Source organism: Anabrus simplex, chromosome 2 (genome assembly GCF_040414725.1).
Source record: "Anabrus simplex isolate iqAnaSimp1 chromosome 2, ASM4041472v1, whole genome shotgun sequence".
Lineage (NCBI taxonomy): Eukaryota > Metazoa > Arthropoda > Insecta > Orthoptera > Tettigoniidae > Anabrus > Anabrus simplex.
The window spans coordinates 618,134,134-618,154,946 of record NC_090266.1 but is presented as its reverse complement, the minus strand read 5'-3'; the positions used below and the strand labels follow the sequence as shown (position 1 = coordinate 618,154,946).

Genomic DNA, 20,813 nt, shown 5'->3' with positions numbered 1-20,813 from the left:
GAAACTGTTAAATATCATTTCTATGAAAATTTTCACATGAGAAGAAAGTTCAAGTTGACAGTTCCAAGACTCTGTACTCCTGTTCAACAGGAGACTCAGTGGACATTTGTGCCAGAATCCTTCAAAACAATTAAAATTATCCAAACTTTTCAGAAAGCACAACAATTTACTGTCGAAAGTAACAACTTCACTACAATTTTTATGGTAAACAAGAAGAAATAGTTATACAAGGATTGGGGCAAAAGTCATGGCAACTATTTTTTTTTTCTTGTAGATATGTGAACGGATCACAAACGTATATGTGTCGTGTGAAAGTTCTGCAGGCATAGTGTGTATGCAGAACAACAGATGGCTCTGTGATAGCTGGTAGTAGCACAGCAAGGGCTGTGAAATCAGTCAGTTGGTGAGTGTCGTGCGAGATGGAATAACCCGTGTTGAGCAGTGCGCTTACATCAAAATAGCCGTTCTCCGAGGGAGAAATGGGGTGGAATGTCACAGTGAATTAGTGGAAGCCCTTGGGAATAATGCCCTACCATACCATACAGTAGCACGCTGGGTAGGAAAGTTTCAGCAAGGACGTGTATCAACAAGTGATGAGCAACGTTCGGGATGACCTGTCAGTGTGTGGACCGACGTGGCACGTGCCGTCATCGAGCAGCTCCTGGATGAAGGCAGATGATGGACGCTACTGGAGTTAAAGAGGGCAAGTGGCATCGAGAAACGCACCGTCCACAGGATAGTGCGTAATGAGCTGCAACTGCGCAAAATAGCATCGCAGTGGGTACCGCATGCACTGACGGAATTTCAAAGGTGGGTGCGCTATGCAATATGCTCCGACCACCTTGCACGCTGGCAACAGGACGGCGATCAGTTCTTGTCACGAATAATTGCCATCGATGAATTTTTGGCCAGGGCACACAAGCCAGAACTGAAACGTCAGTCCACAGAATGGCGACATGCTGGATCACCAAGGAGGCAGAAGGTCCATCAGAATCCTTCCCCGGTCAAATTGATGGTGATCATCGCATATGACATCAGGGGTGTCATTGTTTGCTACTTTGTTCCACATGGTAGAACAGTTACCGCATAGTACTACAGGGACTTCCTGGTGCGACAGGTACGACGTGGCGTTCGGGAGAAACGTCCGGATCTTGTGGACAGTGCAATAATTCTGCACGACAATGCAAAACCACATAAAGCAGAGTGTGTAGGGCAGCTACTGCGACGTTGGGGATAGGAAGTATTTTAGCACCCACCGTACTCTCCCAACATTTCGCCCTGTGACTTTGATCTCATTCGAAAGATTAAGGAACCACTACATGGTAGGCGGTTTGCAACACAGAGGACATTGCTAATGCTGTGCGCCAACAGGTGACCCGATTCACACATGGTGCGGCAAATGCTGAGGCAGATGGTATTCAGCGCCTCCCACATTGTTGGCAGCGTGTGGTGTCAGTAGCAGGGGACTACTTTGAGGGTCTTTAGGCCCAGGTTTGTCATGTTAACTTTATGTGTACTGTGTTGTCATTCTTTTGCATCGGGAAGGCCATATTGCCCTGTATACTACCGTAATAAATTAGTGTGTTACAATATTTCAGTGCTATTCATTGTCGACACATGTAGTTAACACCTTATCCTTTCGTCTGTATATGTCACATTTTCCAGTCGGACTGGTATCTTCAAGAAAAAACACAGTTGCCATTACTTTTGCCCCAAACCTCGTAGAAGAACTGCCCTTCCAGATGAAGACGGCAGTGTTTAAAACAGCAGTGATTGTCCGCACAGTGACCTATCATTGTATTAGTCCTCTTGCGTGTTCCTATCCATGCTTCTTTATTTTCTGTACAAGATTTGTCACTTGTTTATTCCATTCCATACTTAAGTTACCTCATTGGAGTACTTTCAACTAACAATATTTAGCCATCATAGGCACAACTGACTCCCAAGACAGAAACGCTTGATATATTGTGCTTGTTTCCACTATTATGTAGTCAGGAAGGTGTATAATGCATACCTGCCAACTTCCCCGATTTAGGTGGGAGACTCCCGATTTTCGACAGTTTTTCCCGCCTCCCGATTACTCTATTATTTCTCCCGATTTTAGCTTATTTTTTGGTGAACTTCAAACATTTGTTTTCAAATCCCGCCATTTCAGCTTTTTTACGCCACTGGCCGGAAGTCCTTCGTTCACTGGCCGCTTTCAAACAAAATATCGGCGTTTATTAATGCGAGAAATGTGCGCGAATGTGTGATGTTTATTGAAACCTGTATGTCCTGATTAGAGACGAGAATTATAGGCACTAAAACAGTTAAAATAGGCAGGCATATAGGCTCTTAAATTAGCCAAAATAGGCATGAAAAAATTACTTATATTTTAATAACACGCTCAGTTACTATGAAAGGAATTTACAAGCAACGTTTCAATGTTTTCCGGTAACAATCTTGTTCTCTCATGCATAATATTTTTTTACTGACAGAAGGATCTCTCAACATCACATGAGGTGATTGGACAAAACTTCAATGAAGTCACTTCATCTGGGTTTTTTTTGCTGACAGCGCCTACCTTCCCAGAGGTTCGATCAGAACTCCCCCTGACTTCTTTCACAATCCTAAATGACTCCACCAGGGGCATGCCACTCTTCTCCAACTTGGTGATTGCTCCCGGCAGCTTGTTGAAATTTTAAGATGCTCCGGTTTATGCAGGGACATATTAGCTCCCAACATTGCAGTGCATAGGTCTGAAGAAAATGGTTGTTGGTCGCTGCCCAAAGTGGACTGGTAGAAAGGCTGAGTTGATACAAATTTCTGTACTCATATCAGATGCATCGCAGTATTTCTAAGTTGATCTATGTGGTATTTTTGTCACATTTGATCTGAAAAGTAATAAAATTGACATAAATTACATTGTCCCTATACCTTAAATTTCTAAGCAGTAATGCTTAGTATATATCATGCATTTGTTTAATAAAATAGAATATTAGAGATGATATTTCTAGAAGTACAAAACTTTAAAGTAGGAACAAGGGAATTAGGAATGTACATGGAAATATGAATGGATGAAAACCATAATGGTAAAAGTGACATTTAAAAAAAAAATGAGTTAAGTGCAGGATGTAACTCCGGGAGGATGTATCCTTTCACCAGCAAAGATATACAAGTGATAGCGGTAATATTCTGCGCTCTAGTGATGGGTGGTTGTTGTTGTTTGAGTCATCAGTCCATAGACTGGTTTGATGCAGCTCTCCATTCCACCCTATCCTGTGCTAACCTTTTTATTTCTACGTAACTATTGCATCCTACATCTGCTCTGATCTGCTTGTCATATTCATACCTTGGTCTACCCCTACCATTCTTACCGCCTACACTTGCTTCAAAAACCAACTGAACAAGTCCTAGGTGTCTTAAGATGTGTCCTATCATTCTATCTCTTCTTCTCGTCAAATTTAGCCACATCAATCTCCTCTCACCAATTCGATTCAGTATCTCTTCATTCGTGATTTGATCTATCCATCTCACCTTCAGCATTCTTCTGTAACACCACATTTCAAAAGCTTCTATTCTCTTTCTTTCTGAGCTAGTTATCATCCATGTTTCACTTCCATACAATGCCACGCTCCACACAAAAGTCTTCAAAAACATCTTTCTAATTTCGATATCAATGTTTGAAGTGAGCAAATTTCTTTTTTTAAGAAAGCTCTTCCTTGCTTGTGCTAGTCTGCATTTTATGTCCTCCTTACTTCTGCCATCGTTAGTTATTTTACTACCTAAGTAACAATATTCATCTACTTCCTTTAAGACTTCATTTCCTAATCTAATATTTCCTGCATCACCTGCCCTCATTTGACTGCACTCCATTACTTTTGTTTTGGACTTATTTATTTTCATCTTGTACTCCTTACCCAAGACTTCATCCATACCATTCAGCATCTTCTCGAGATCTTCTGCAGTCTCATAAAATAACAATATCATCGTCAAATCTCAAGGTTTTGATTTCCTCTCCTTGGACTGTGATTCCCTTTCCAGATTTCTCTTTGATTTCCTTTACTGCCTGTTCTATGTAAACATTGAAAAGGAGAGGGGACAAACTGCAGCCTTGCCTCACTCCTTTCTGGATTGCTGCTTCTTTTTCAAAGCCCTCGATTCTTATCACTGCAGATTGATTTTTATACAGATTGTAGATAATTCTTCGTTCTCGGTATCTGATCTCTATTGTCTTCAGAATCATAAATACCTTGGTCCAATCAACATTATCGAATGCCTTTTCTAGATCTACGAATGCCATGTACGTGGGCTTGTCCTTCTTGATTCGATCCTCTAAGATCAGACGTAAAGTCAGGATTGCTTCACGTGTTCCTACATTTCTTCTGAAGCCAAATTGATCTTCTCCCAACTCAGCTTCAACTTGTTTTTCCATTCTTCTGTAAATAATACATGTTAAAATTTTGCAGGCATGAGATACTAAACTAATGGTGCGGTAGTTTTCACACCTGTCAGCACTGGCTTTCTTGGGAATAGGTATAACAACATTCTTCCGAAAATCGGATGGGACTTCTCCTGTCTCATACATCTTGCACACTAAATGAAATAACCTTGCCATGCTGGTTTCTCCTAAGGCAGTCAGTAATTCTGAGGGAATGTCATCAATTCCAGGTGCCTTGTTTCTATTGAGGTCACTCACAGCTCTGTCAAACTCTGACCTCAAAATTGGGTCTCCCATTTCATCAGCATTAACAGCCTCTTCATGTTCCAGAACCAAATTATCTACATCTTTACCTTGATACAACTGTTAGATATGCTCCTGCCATCTTTCTGCTTTGTCTTCTTTCCCTAGAAGTGGCTTTCCATCTGAGCTCTTAATATTCATACACCTAGATTTCCTTCTCCAAAGGTTTCCTTGATTTTCCTGTATGCAGCATCTACCTTTCCCAGGACCATACAGCCTTCAACATCCTTGCACTTCTCCTTCAGCCATTCTTCCTTAGCTACCTTGCACTTTCTATCCACTTCATTCTTTAATCGCCTGTATTCTTTTCTGCCCTCTTCATTTCTAGCATTCTTGTATTTTCGTCGTTCATCAATCAGGTCTCGTATCTCCTGAGTTATCCACTGATTCTTAGTTGATCTTTTCTTCCTTCCTAACATTTCTTCAGCAGCCCTACTGACTTCATTTTTCATGACTCTCCACTCTTCCTCTATAGTGTTTCCTTCAGCCTTTTCATTTAGTCCTTGTGCAACATGTTCCTTGAAGCAATCCTTCACACTCTTTTCTTTCAACTTGTCTAGATCCCATCTTTTAGCATTCTTTCCTTTCTTCAATTTCTTCAACTTCAGATGGCATTTCATGACCAACAAGTTGTGATCAGAGTCCACGTCTGCTCCTGGGAAAGTTTTGCAATCCAACACCTGGTTTCTGAATCTCTGCCTAATCATAATGAAGTCTATTTGATACCTTCCAGTGTCTCCAGGTCTCGTCCACGTATACAGCCGTCGTTTGTGGTGTTTGAACCAAGTATTGGCAAGGACTAAATTATGATCAGTGCAGAATTCAACCAGCCGACTTCCTCTTTCGTTCCTTTGCCCCAATCCAAATTCTCCTACTGTACTACCTTCTCTTCCTTGGCCTACCACTGCATTCCAGTCTCCCATCACAATCAGATTCTCGTCACCTTTTACATATTGTATTAAATCTTCTATTTCCTCATATATTCTTTCGATTTCTTCATCATCCGCTGAACTAGTAGGCATATAGACCTGCACTATTGTGGTGGGCATTGGTTTGGTGTCTACCTTGACAACAATAATTCTTTCACTATGCTGGTCGTAGTAGCTTACCCGCTGCCCTATTTTCTTATTCATTATTAAACCAACTCCTGCATTTCCCCTGTTTGATTTTGTGTTGATAATTCGGTAGTCGCCTGACCAAAAATCTTCTTCCTGCCAACGTACTTCACTTATACCAACTACATCTAACTTTAGCCTATCCATCTCCCTTTTCAGATTCTCTAACCTACCACAACGATTCAAACTTCTAACATTCCACGCTCCGACTCGCAGAATGTCAGTATCCATCTTCCTGATGATCGCCCCCTCTCGTGTAGTCCCCACCCGGAGATCCAAATGGGGGACTAGTTTACCTCCGGAATATTTTACCCGGGAGGAAGCCATCATCAGTACATCATTCATACAGAGAGAGCTGCATGTCCTCGGGAGTTAGTTACGGTTGTAGTTTCCCGTTGCTTTCAGCCGTGTAGCAGTATCAACACAGCTAAGCCATGTTGAGTATTATTACAAGGCCGTATCAGTCAATGATCTAGACTGCTGCCCTTGAAACTTCCGAAAGGCTGCTACCCCCCTTTCGATGAACCATTCGTTAGTCTGGTCTCTCAACAGGTACCCATCCGATATGGTTGCACCTGCGGATCGGCTATCTGCATCATTGGGACACGCAAGCCTCCCCACGGCGGCAAGGTCACATGGTTCGCAGAGGAGGTGATGGGTGGTATAACTACAAATAGCATGCTTTATATGAGTGTTGAAGATGTTTAAATGCCTTTTTCTCTGAATGACCAAAATGCTACTTATACTGTTATGGTTTTCATCCATTTATATGTCCTCAAGGATTTTCAGTTATAATTTGGCAGTATCGTGTCGAGTTCACCGGGTGAAAAATGTAATAAAAAAGACTTGAAACGATACCGGAGTAGCGTAGAGGAGAGCTCAGTTCTTTATGCTTGCCAAGGACCCACCTAGCAGTATTCTTACTTATATAGAAGAATGAAAACGGAGGCACTATAAATCTCATATTTATGAACATTTTATTTGTTTCTATTCGCTGGCTTTGGTCAGCCGGGTCAGCTGTCATGAAGACTAGTTTCTGTTGCCTGCAAGAGATCCTGCATAATGTGTGCCCACAAGGCCGCCACACTCGTTGAAAATTAAAAACCGCGCAATTTGAAACTGTCATGACATGCGACCATAACCTTATTTTACCGGGCGAGTTGGCCATGCGTTTAGGGGCGCGCAGCTGTGAGCTTGCATCCAGGAGATAGTGGGTTCGAATCCCACTGTCAGCAGCCTGAAGATGGTTTTCCGTGGTTTCCCATTTTCACACCAGGCAAATGCTGGTGCTGTACCTTAATTAAGGCCACGGCTGCTTCCTTCCCACTCCTAGCCCTTTCCTATCCCATCGTCGCCATAAGACCTCCCTGTGTCGGTGGGAAATGAAGCCACTAACAAAAAAAAAAAAAACCTTATTTTTGTCACAATTTGGCAAGACTCTAGAGGGGATGCTAGAGGCTTGTTAACCTGGGAGCTTATGTCCCACAGTCTCTCTTTGCTTCCCCACCCCCAGCACAACGGTTACTAACCGGACCTCACCAATCCAGACCAACGGTTTTTCGCTGGCCAGATCTTGTAAAGACAGTCTTGGCAATCTTGTAAGCCGGGCTACATTGGATCTGCAACCTGTGTTTTGCGAAGGCTTAGTGGAAGTGTAATAGAATTCGCAATTTTTAAAGGGAGTTTTAAAAATTGCATTTCAGTTGCAAATCTCTATTTTCACAGGAAATGAATCACAGTTCAAAATACCGATTTAATTTTCATCCATTCTGTGACAAGAGACCACCAGCGTTCTAACTCCTCGTTCAGTAATTAAATGATTATTTGTATTTTAGCAATATGAATTATTGAAAGTTCACGACTAATACAGCATTGCAACAAAACAACTTGCCACAATACAATACAATGAAATGCGATCATAGTTCTCAATCACAAAAAAGATAAAAAGAACAAATGAACTTACCTCCTTACGGTAAGCTTGACAGACTACCCTTCCATCCGTAGTGAATTTGGAATCCCCTGTGATCCACTGCTTCAGCCAGTAGGGCCTTGATGATTTTTCTTTGGGCATTGCAGCAAACACACTTCTTTTTCTTCCACTTCACAATGAATCACAACACGTTCTGAACGCAAAAGCATACGCGTACAGCAGTTCGCATCGAAAGGAAGGTACAGGGCATATGGCTAGTGCAACATAGTTCGAAGTTGACTGGTTCTCGCATATGTCTTAGGAGGTTGGAGGGGTTGAAGGCTTAGAGGTCAAATTATTCCTTGTTTCTCCTGATGGAAATTACCCTAGAACTATTTCTGGTGACTTCTGTCGAGCACACTAGCTACAATATAATACACTGGAAGAAAATCGGCTGTTTTAAAATATAGTCAAAAGACATCAAATAGGCAATTATACTCCAAATAGGCACAAACCTCTGAAATAGGCATTTATAGGCACAATAAAACCAACGAATAACAGCTAAAAAGACCCTAAAACGGATTTATATCTCAAAAGCCTACGTTTCTGAACACAGGAATAAAATAGGCAAATAGGCAAATTCCCGTCTCTAGTCATGATGCATACATCGATTGTCAATCTCTTGTTCTCGCGTGCTATGTTCGTCTTCGTTCACATCAGTCTAAGATAACAGTTAAGTAAAAGGTTCCACCTGATCGATACTTTTTTATTATTTAGCCTTCGGCTAAATTTTATGTCATTAAAAACTTACAGTACATGTTTCGATTGCTTAGCAATCATCATTGCAATCATTTTAAATTTCCGTAATGCCTGTCTGTCTGTATGTATCATCATTACAATCATTTGCTAAGCAATCGAAACATGTACTGTAAGTTTTTAATGACATAAAATTTAGCCAAAGGCTAAATAATAAAAAAGTATCGATCAGGTGGAACCTTTTACTTAATTGTTATCTTGATTACAATATTGATACCTAATGAAGTGGATAGTATGTAACACATCAGTCTAGTCGATTCTAGAGAGTAGCTGCTAGATATGGAGTCTTTATTTTAGTAATTTAGTGACAGAATTTCAATGATAATGACTAGTGACTTTTCTAGAGATTTTAGGAGCCATTTGGAGATAATTCTGACTAATTTTAATTTATCTCTATATAAATAAAATAAGAGTGTCTGTACATTGCTCAGAATTTAAAAAGAATGATATTTCTGTACCAGTCGTGACCACAGTAACAAGGAGAAGTGCACGTTTTAATTTTCCGTAATGCCTGTTTGTATGTATGTATGTATGTATGTACGCGCATCACGAGAAAAATGTTGAAGATAATTTAATGAAAATCGGTACATAAAGTCGAGGAGTAAGTCATTACAATCTAGGCTATAAATAATTGTATTCACACTGAGTGAAATGGTAATTGGTAATTTAGGGTAAGGCCTAAAATTTAATTCTCAAATATTTGTTATTATTGGCCCTATCGATAAATACTACATAATTAAAGTTATATATTATTAAATTTCCTATCATGTACGTCTTGTACATTTTCATCATACCGGCTGTGATAACAGAGATATTCATGAATTTGGATTTTTGTTGCTAAGTCCATATCAGTGCCGAGGTACAAGAAAATGGGTGAACAGAATTTAATGAAAATCGGTTTGTAAAGTCAGAGAATAAGGAACTACCGTCTACGCTATAAATAATCTTATTCACCCTGTTCAAAATGGTAGTTTTGGGGAAGGTGCCAAAAATGTAATTTTTAATTACGTATCTTATTGGTCATATTGACACTTTGGGTGTGGCGACCCCATCGTACTAACAGCCTATATCTGCTTCATTCATTACATCCCCAACCCGGTCAATGACTGGGAAAACAGGTTGTAGGTTTTCATTTTCATTGGTCATATTGAAAAGTACTACATAACAAAAGTTATAGAGAGTACAGTTTCTGATTATTTATGTCTTATTCAGTTTTACTGTACCGACTATAATGATATTGGTGGTGATGGTGATTAAATTGTGAAGATGATTATAAGAATGAGGAAAAAGCCATGAAGGAACGATAACTTCAATATAAACACAATAGGGAGTCATGACAGAAAGGATGACTCACTTTACATTGGATGCTCTAATATCACAGAGTCGGAAGAAAACTAAATGTGAAGGCCTGCAAAACAGAAAGCTCATAAAATTGATCAACAATAACATTACATTGACCATTGTTGTTATGTGCTTTGTGTATGCCATTCATCTCCGATAGATGGGATTACTTCTGCGTATCTAGTATAACAGCCTGCCTGAATATTGGCGGGAAGTAGCTGGGGAGTTGGATCTTTTCTCTTCCTTGGCATGCTGTTCCTCAAGTTCATAAATTTTCTGATACTACTGGTACATAACACACTGGATCATCATAGTATTCCAGCTATTCGATCCCACTCTGAGGCAGTGATTAGAATGAGCAGTATGTACACTTAAATGGAATAACCACGAAGCTACTACGATGGCGTAGCAGGGGGAGAGATGATACTCCCTCGTGGGGGATGGGGGGTCCTCACCGGCTTGCCGGCGGACTTGAGCGAAATAAAATACCTCTCTTGGACCAAACACACATCCCCTTGTGAGTACTTGACGCAGGCGAAGAATACACCCACGGTATCCCCTGCCTGTCGTAAGAGGCGACTAAAAGGGGCGACCAAGGGATGATCAAATTAGAACCATGAGTCTACTTGTAATTAGTACCACCACACAAGGAACACCATGGGTCACTTTTACTTGCACATAGTACCACTATGTTAGGTACATAGTGATTAGTAGCAACAATGTGTGAATCAGGGTGAGTTTTACAGTATGTGTGATTAGTACCACTCTACGAGCGACACAAAGGGTCTGGCTTGCCTATGATTAGTACACGCTATGTGAGGATCACCACAGGATAGTACGAGTCCCTCTGATTAGTACACCTATGTGAGGAACAACATAGGTTTGAGTTGCCTGTAAATGGCGCCGCAATGTGAGAAACACCATAGGTCACATGTGCGCATTACATTACCTGTGAGCACTGTGGAATACCACGAGTCTACGCTACTTTTTATTAGTACCGCAACATGACAAATACCATGGTTCTACTTTCCTGGCTATAAGTACCATTATGAGGGGCCGATGACCTGGATTTTGGCCCCATTTTGACTACAGCCATCATCCATTCAGGATTGTTCTCTAGAAGCAGTCCCTTGGTCAGTAATACTATTGTTTAACACTAGTTTCTGGGAATGTGGGCATTGCAGGTCAGATCCACTGATTGTTTCAAATTCATATCCATCCATTCATTCTTCATCATTGCGTTTTGAATTCTGGTCAGTGGATAATTTTGGACGTTTAAATTGTCGTTTGTCATTACATTTCGTCTCATTTTGTACCATTAGGGGCTGATGACCTGAATGTTAGGCCCCTTTAAACAACAAGTATCATCTTAAATGGAATAATGACACAGGAGTGTTTGCGGCTGTCTGTGGCCTGGTCATTCTAGTTCTGGAGCGTTGAACTGTTAGATTGACACCGTAGTACTTTTCTTAAAAAGTGAGAATATCTGCTGTTTTTCATTCTGTTGAATATTTCATATGACAGCATTACTTTTAATCGTGACATTCGTAGACGTCATTGTAATGATCTATGTGGACTTCAGTTGGGAAAACTATATGGATAGTCTTTCTGAAAATTCTGTAGCGATGCACGGGTACAACAGCCAGTTATTTTACACAAATAGCATTGTGCTTCGCACAATCGCGCGGGCGCTTGATGCATTTGATGGTATTTTTGGAAGGCTTATCAGAGGCTGATCATCTCACTCGCATATTCCCAGTGAGGCAATAGAGATGTGTAACTTTTACCTTTGTAGCCTTGTATAGCAACAGTCAGGCTTTGAGACAATAAGTGTTATTAATATATCGTAGTACTGTATTGAGCAAGACGTGTAAAATAAGCAGTCTTGACCAATTGTTTCTCCTGATTTTTCCTGATTTTTGTTTTTGTAAAGTTGGCAGGTATGATAATGCATATAATACATATGATCTACATTCTACAGTATTCTGATGGTATTTTATCACCAAGATTATACATATGAATTTAAAATATAATTTCTTACTCTTTTAATTTTCCTTTTTTCAGGGATCTGGTGGATGTGTGAAGAAATATTTGAAAGTTGAGGAAAAGTGTGATATAGAAGAAGAAGGAGAAGAAGAGTCTGAAAGTTCTAGGAAGAAAGGAAACTATTCATCATCATAACCTTAGCAGTCTTAGATATCGTAACTGCCCACAAGTATTGTGTTATATACAACAAAATAATTTTGAACTCTTTGACATCAAAAAGAATTGTAGAATAATTTACAAGTAAATCACGCTGTATATTTTTACTTCTTGTACTGACTGACCATAACAACATGAGTAATCAGATAGTATTAGGCTCGACGAAACGACGAGGAGCCCCTAGCACTTCAACTTCTGCTACATCAACCAATACAACAACTGTTTCAGCAGATCTAGCAAGTTTATTTGAATGCCCTGTCTGCTTCGATTATGTGCTACCTCCAATACTCCAGTGCCAAAGTGGTCATCTTGTGTGTTCCAACTGCAGGCCCAAGCTGACATGCTGTCCAACATGCAGGGGTCCTTTGGGTAAGTTTATTATTTTACCACTACAAACTATGAGTACAGATCTTGTAATTTTAAATTAAGCAATGAATTGCCACCAAGCAGTGAAGAAAGTTATTGCAAGAGAGTTAAGTACACAATATTTATGTTAAGAAATCATAATTAAGAGATACATACATGCTACACTGAAACGGATCAGCACAGATGTATAGAAATAGCAAGAAAATACTGCATGCATATGGAGTTTCAGACTCAGATTAATTTTCTGGACTGTAATGCTGTAGTGAGGTGGAACAGTAGTGTTCAGTCTCTGCCAACAGGTGATCGAGGATACATTCACGATAAGTTGGAGGCCTCTATATATGGATTTACATACCCTTATCGTGGTTTCCCATTTTCACACCAGACAAATACTGGGCCTGTACCTTAATTAAGGCCATGGACGCTTCCTTCCCATTCCTAGCCCTGTCCTGTCCCATCGTCGCCATAAGATGTATCTGTGTCGGTGTGACGTAAAGCAACTTGCAAGAAAAACAAAACCAAAAAACATACCCTTATTGACCGTCCTCGAATTGTTTTCATTCTGTTTTATCAATTAAATTACAATTATATACCAGGATGGAACCTTTCTCTAGGATATGATCTCCTTTTCAGTTTCCTGCATAAAGTACAGGTAAATACCGTATTTACTCACGTATTAGACCCCCCTTTTTTTTCCTCACTTTTATAGCCAAAAATAGTAAAGGGGGGTCCAATATGCGATACATACATACATACATACATACATACATACATACATACCCCACGTCGTTCCATCTTAAGCGATGGGCAAACGAGGCTTTTCCACCAGTTGTGGTCCCTGAACTTCTCTCCTTCTTCAATGCTTTCCAAAGTATGTCCTCTCTGTTGAATGTCAATCTTCACCATGTCCTTGTACCTGAGTCTTGGTCGCCCTCTTGGTCTTTTGTCTTCAAGTTTTAGATCGTACATTTTTTTTGGTAATCTGTTATCACCCATGCGTCGCATATGTCCATACCATCTCAGTCGCTGCACTGTTATTTTGTCCTGCAGTCTTACAACTTGAGCCTGCTTGCGGATTTCCTCATTACGGACTCTGTCCCTCCTTGTTTTGCCGATCATGCTACGGACAAATTTCATTTCTGCTGCCTGGATTCTACTAACATCTTTGTTTATCATGGTCCATGTTTCGCAACCATAGGTCAGGATTGGTATGTAATAAGTTTCACATATGACTCTCTTACATTTTGTTGGTATTTTCTTGTTCCATATTATGTCTAACTATTTTGTAAAAGTTGCTACCTGCCTGAATTCTGTAGGAAATTTCCTTATCTATAGAACCAGTATCAGAGATAACACTTCCAAGATATCTGAATTGATGGTTCATCTGTAGCTGTTTCCCCTCCATTTCAGTGTGTCCCATTGGTTGCCCGTATCTCTTCATGACCATAACCTCACTTTTCTCTTGGCTGAAGATGAGTCCATATTCTTTAGCAGATTCTGCCCAGGAGATTATTTGTCCTTGAAGATCTTCTTTAGAGTCTCCTCACAAGCATATATCATCCACGAACAATATAACTCATGTTCTTGCCTCCAATGGTTTGGTGAACTTTTCTCTGAATCTCGTTCATCACAGTGATGAAAAGAAGAGGAGACAGAACACCACCCGGTCTTAACCCAGATTTTATATCAAAGGTTTCAGTCATTCTTACAGGTGTTTTGACTTTACTTCGGGTATCTTCATACAAATTCTTGATCCGGTGTATCATGTCATCCTGTATTCCAATTTTCTTCAGTGCTTCCCACACCTTCTCTCTATTCACTGCATCAAATGCTTTCTTGATATCCAGAAAGGCTAACCACAGATCTCGGTTGTGTTCATAGCATTTTTCCATTAACTGACGGACTGTAAAGATTAAATCAGTTGTTGATCTCCCCTTCCTGAATCCATACTCTTCTTTGAAGAGGTTCTCTTCATTAAGGGGTCTGATTTTACACTCTATAATTCTTTCATAAAGCTTACCAACTTGAGATGTTAAAGTGATGCCTCTATAGGAAGCGTGCACGGTACTAGTCACAGAGCACTCTGGCGGAGTTCAGAGTATTAATACGGTGAGAGCACGGCTGACTTGGTGAGAGTGCGTTCCGCTGGAAGACTTGCTTCATAGTTACGGCAAAAAATATCGTTGCATCTTGTCGTCAAGATAAATATGAAGTAATGCTATGGAAGTTGTAACGCTGTACATATAAAAATACATTTAAACCTGATATTGCTGTCACAGGACGAAATGAATAACAATATTGTAACTACCTCATATCTATGAATCTGTGAAAACTTAAATTTTACGAGTGAGATTTCAGGTGAAATTGACTGTGCTTTTGACAAGCTATTGACAGGCAGCATCCAGTAAGCAAATAAACAGGCATTCAGTTGGAAGAAGCCGATAACACGTCATGTTGTTAAGCGAAGTTCTGATAAGATAGATTTATACGAGTGGATTATGTGCAGGGGTTACAGTTCTACATTCTTTATTATTAGTGGCAAGAAATTTGCTAGCACACAAGCTATGTAAACAACGTCGCTGATATACGGAAACATCTTTAGGAATATTTTTCAAGATTTTGAAAATTTTCACCCTATGTATGCATCTGTCAACATGAATTTGCACACTTGCTACACTCTGAGTCTGTAACACTTCATCTTCTGTAAATCTCCCATTGTGAAAAAAAGGTGGCATAACAAGTAAAGAATGAGGTGACTGTGTTTTAAAACCTGGGAATCCCTTCTCGGCTAATATAACGTCCCCTTCACTCAAAGGATTTAGGAAGCCTGAATTGTTAACAATAAAAGTATCATTAGTTCTTCCACCATAACAAGGGGAAACAAAAAACAATAGTTCATCTGGGGCCACAGCTAATAAAAATTTAAATGTATAACATGACTTGTACGAAGAATAGATGTTAACATCTCTCATCTACTCTTGCTGGCATTTCTGATTTCTTTTCTGTGCAATCGATTATAACTCGTGCGTCAGGATAAAATGTTTTAAAATCGCGAGGCTAAGTATTTTGCACGGATAGTTTACTAGGCCAGAAAATAAAATTCGAAGTGCGTTTCTTGACTACTCCGAGAGCAGTAAAAAATATTCTCGTAGCAGTAGTCCAATGTACACCAAATATGACTGCCAAGGAAGCAAAGGTCCAATTTCATTAAAAAGAGTAAACAAACATTGTTATTGCTTATATTTATAGACACTTTAGAAACAAAAAAAGAAAGAAAGAAAGAAAGAAAAAACTGAATGTTTCAAATGAAATACTTGTTAAATCTTTCAACTGTGCCTCATTTTTTATGCTCTGGTATCCATGAAATCCTCTGCATATGTCCAGGGGGTAGTTGGGGCCACAACTTTTATCCACCTTTTCCGAAATACTTGGAGGTACTGTGCTTGAGTAGCACTGTGTGCCTACATCATTCCCACTAAAAACACAAGTGAATTCGAAAGTCGTTGCTTCAATCTCAAATGTTGCTTGCACCGACTTATGTAGTTTTTCACACGCATTTTTCACAATAAATTCATGAGTTTCCTGATTAGAAGACGTATGTATATTTGAACATTTAATTCGTTTACTCGCTCTTAAAACTGGGATACATCACATTCTCTTTTCGATTTCTTCTTATAGCTCTCATGAAACACAGATGGTATATATGATGGATGATTTTCAATATTACTTGGCTTTCCTCCAACAAAATGTTCACTGTAAATGACGGAGCATTGAAATGCAGGAAAATATTTATTATTATTATTATTATTATTATTATTATTATTATTATTATTATTATTATTATTATTATTATTCGGCATAGTCAAGACACGTACACATGGAAGGACATGAATGCAAACATACGAACCTGCTGCAATGCATAATTGAAATTAAATGTACTATTTCAAAGTGTGTTTAAATGAACGTGTTCTTGACTTGGCATACCTGATATGTTTGAAATGTGTGACTTAGGTCACAAATGAAATAAGGTAGCCTACTGTACTTACTTTATCCTCCCCATAGCCAAAACCCACTTCCTGCATCTGTCCGATTCCTATGGATGACCAGGAAATGTGTGAAATGTAGTTCCTTTTCCATGCGTGATTTTTTGTGTTGTGGCAGTTCACTGCACAACAGTTTCCATTTTGATTTAGGCATTTTGATACACTACTACAGTACTATTACTACCACAATTTCACACCCACAGTTACACAGCCTGGACTGACCGCTCAAGACAAGATCACCAAAATGTTACCGATTTCTTCCGCTAGAGGCGCTAAGAGCGGCCGTGCACGCTCCCTAGTTGGAACATTTCTTTCTGTCTCCTTTCTTGAAGATTGGAATTATGATGCCTGTTTTCCAATCGACTGGTATGTCCCCTTCTTTCCAGATCTTACGAAAGAGTCTGTAGATCCAATGTTTTCCAGAAATGCCCATTGCCTTGATCATTTCTCCATTAATTTCATCAGCCCCTGCTGATTTTCCAGTTTTGATGTATTTCCAGGCACATTCTACATCATTCCATGTTAATTCTAACCTGTTGTCAGAGGCAGACGTGCAGGAGGTAGTACTGGTATTGTCTTTTTGTGTAGGCTGCATGCAATTCACGTTTAGTAATTCATCAAAGTAAGTTCTCCAAGTCTCTTTGATCTTCTCATTTTCAGTGATCAGATTTTCATTATCATCTCTTAGGTATTTGGAGTGTTCTTTATCTCTTTTTCTATTTTTCATCATCCCACATAACATTTTCTTATTATCATTAACATCCTCTTTCAATTCATCACTCCACTTGTTCAACCACTTCTCTCGTTCTTCTGTAACAACTTTGTTTGCTAGTTTTTTAGCAACCCTGTATAGTTCCTTATCATGATCAGTCCGGTTCTTGAAATATTTTCTGAACATGTTGTTCTTGTTCAGGTCAGCAGTTCTTGTTCTGTCATTTCACCATGGAGTTTCCTTCCATCTTCTTGTGCCACGTGTTCGTCCACAAACATTCTCAGTTATCATTACTAGATTTTCTTTCAGATCCTTCCATTCCTCCTCAACTGTTCTTTCATCTGTCTTTGGTATCACTGTTTTGAAATGAAATGTCATATGGCTTTTAGTGCCGGGATATCCCAGGAGGGGTTCGGCTCTATCATTGTCCTTCAGCTTCCAGGTCTTGAGTTTCTTTACCTGTGTGGTTCTTACTTCTTTTAACTTGTTAAACTTTAAGTATCCAATGAGGAGTCTATGATCACTTTCCAGGGAGACGCTAGGACAGACACATCTAACAGTCTATTTTGTAGTTGTTTCTCGATCAAAAAGTAATCTATAAGAGATTCACTTTTCCCATCCCATCCATATCTTGTGACCTTATGGCTTTTTTGTTTTTGATACCATGAGTTCCCTATTATAAGGTTGTTCCTCAGGCAGAGGTCAAGTAGTGTAGTTCCTTCTGGGTTTCGTGGACCCCATCCATGTGCTCCTAGAATACTTTCATATCCATCTCTCACAGTTCCTACTTGAGCATTCATATCCCCTATGATAATTGTTCCATCTCCTCTTATTCTTTCCTCTATGTCTTCTTCAAAATATTCTTTTTCTTCATTTTCACAACCAGTCTGTGGTGCATAGCACTGAATGATGTTGATGCTCTGGGAAGAATCCAATTTCAGCATTATGTGAAGAATCCGATCAGAAACATATTTTACTTCTACTACATGATCTTTCATTTGATGATCCATAACAACACCAACTCCATTTTTTGCTTGATCTCCACCTGGCCAAAATAGATGGTATCCCTCTCTGAGTTCCTTTGATCCTTTTCCCTTCCACTTGGTTTCACTGAGTCCCAGTATGTTTATGTTCCTTGTTTTCATTAAGTCTACACATTCCTCTATTTTGCCAGTTAGTGTCAGAATGTTTAGCGTGGCAATTTTGATTTCAGTCTCATATCGAGTTTTGTGTGTTCTCCTCTTTGGTTGTGATGGAGCATCGGGTATTGAACCGTTATTAATATCATTACCAATGAGGGAACTAGAGTCATTATTCTGGTGATTACAATATGCGATAACCTCAAAATTTTGTGCAGCGAACACATGACTTCTAGGTTATAAAGAGCTATAAATTGTAGTGTAAACATTCTATATGTACTATTATTTAACAAACTTAGAATGTATTTAAGTTATACTGGCTATTTTCGTTGGAAGGCAGTATTTCTAAATGTAAAAAGACAATAAATGGTGAACACGACTTTTAGGCCTACGGTACATATAAAAGTCCGTTTTAGATACTCATATCACGTCATTTGTTACATCTCATTAAATCCTCTGCTGAGGCTGATGTCAGGAAGAGCATACAACCGTAAAAACTTGCTACAAAGATTCGTCTCACTTCATACTCGATCCCGTAGAAGAAAGGGATAAGGGTATCGTGTTATCATATAATTACGAAGGCCATCCGGAAAGTGGTACCCGTTTGCGCAATAAAGACACAGGAGTAAATATTAACAAATATACACACTTTTATTGGAAAGAGCATACTTTACACTACTTCTCCACATAATCTCCAAGCAAATTTAGGCATTTGTCATAACGTGGGACGAGTTTTTGTATTCCAGCATCATAGTCCTCCCCCGCCATTGTATTGAGATACGTAGTCACGGCTCGTTTAAGTTCTTCATCGCTGTCAAATCTTTTTCCCGCCAGCAAGTCTTTAAGCTTCGTAAAGAGATGAAAATTCGAAGGGGCCAAGTCCGGGCTATACGGGGGATGGTCGAAGGTTTCCCACTTGAATTGCTGCAAAAGTTGTTGTGTTATCGCAGCTGCATGAAGCCTGGCATTGTCATGAAGGAGAATGACGCCTGTAGACAACAGACCTCGCCGTCGATTTTGTATTGCCCGCCGTAATTTCTTTAATGTTTCACAATATGCATTAGCATTAATTGTGTCTCCACGGGCCATAAAATCAATGAGCAGTACACCTCAGCGATCCCAGAAAATGGTTCCCATGATTTTCCTGGTGGACAGAACTGTCTTGAATTTTTTTGTTTTGGTTGGTGAACGAGTATGATGCCGTTCCATTGACTGTCGTTTACTCTCAGGTGATGCATAACAAACCCATGTTTCATCCCCAGTAATGATGCGAGTCAGGAAAGAGTCTCCTTCATCGGAATAACGTCCCAGAAACGTCAGTGCTGCAGCCATACGCTTGGTTTTGTGCTCTTCTGTAAACATGCGAAGGACCCACCTTGCACAGATTTTTTAATAATGCAGATGGTCTTTGACAATTTCATGAACAATTGTTTGAGACACATTAGGAAAATGTTCACAGAGTTCATCAATTGTGACGCGCCGATCGTTCCTCGCGCATTCGTCCACTGCGCTCAGCAGTTGGTCTGTAATGACAGTTGGTCTCCCTGAACGCTCCTCGTCGTGTGTATTCCCCCTCCCCAGGTTGAAGTTGCGACACCAGCGCCGAACAGACGACTCATCCATCACATTGTCTCCATACACCTCTGTTAATTGGCGATAAATATCACAAGGTCGAACGTTTCGTGAATTAAGAAATTTAATCATGGCCCTCGCTTCACAACTGGTGGGGTTCTCAATTTGCTTAAACATTTTAAATGATCACAGACACAACACAGGCAATGCTAGCGTCACGCAACCTCGCACAGAGCAGGCAGACAAGCCACTGACACCGTCTGACCTTGCCCAGCGGCTACCCAAGTCGCCAGCGCTTCATGGGGCGCTAACGGGTACTACTTTCCGGATGGCCCTCGTAAATATTGATACAAAAGAACTTAATGGCCAGTCGTTTGTCTCTGTCAGTTCAGCAGTAGGCCTAGCACACAGTAAACCTGATCACTGCTTTCATTTGAATTATCGCCTTGCTACCGGCTTGTTGGCGTTCTAAGTGACGTCATCTTCACTGCTATCTCTCGCCAGTCACGTCAGCCATGCTTCATTTTCTTTGAGCCATGCACTGCAATCAAGAGCATACGAGGTCCCGTCTTTTTGAACCTTTTAAAAATAGTTTTGTTCCCAACTATAGAGTCTAAACAGTGTAAATCTATTCCCTGATGGTCACTGATATTTCCAGTTGGTGTATATGTAGCAGAAGCCACTCCTTCCGAATATAGCCATGCCAAACCATCAGCTGATAACTGGCATATGTTACGAGTTGTACTTCCGAATGTAATACATAGTAACTGGAAACATTCTTTTGATAACTGCGGTTGTTGAGACACAGACCCTTATTTTTAAGCACATTTCATGCTTGTTCTCTACATTTATCACATCAGGATTTGCATAAACAG

General features: G+C 39.9%; 1 protein-coding gene across 2 annotated transcripts in view; it reads left to right on the top strand.

Annotated features, from left to right (window-relative positions):
• Positions 1 to 20,813, top strand: part of LOC137498544 (E3 ubiquitin-protein ligase SIAH1A-like) — a 264,443-nt gene that overhangs the window by 95,777 nt on the left and 147,853 nt on the right. For both annotated transcript variants that reach the window (XM_068226225.1, XM_068226224.1), the window contains exon 5: positions 11,969 to 12,475. In XM_068226225.1, the coding sequence (XP_068082326.1) occupies positions 12,241 to 12,475 (235 nt within the window). In that variant the 5' untranslated portion in view covers positions 11,969 to 12,240. The remainder of the gene's footprint in view (positions 1 to 11,968; positions 12,476 to 20,813) is intronic.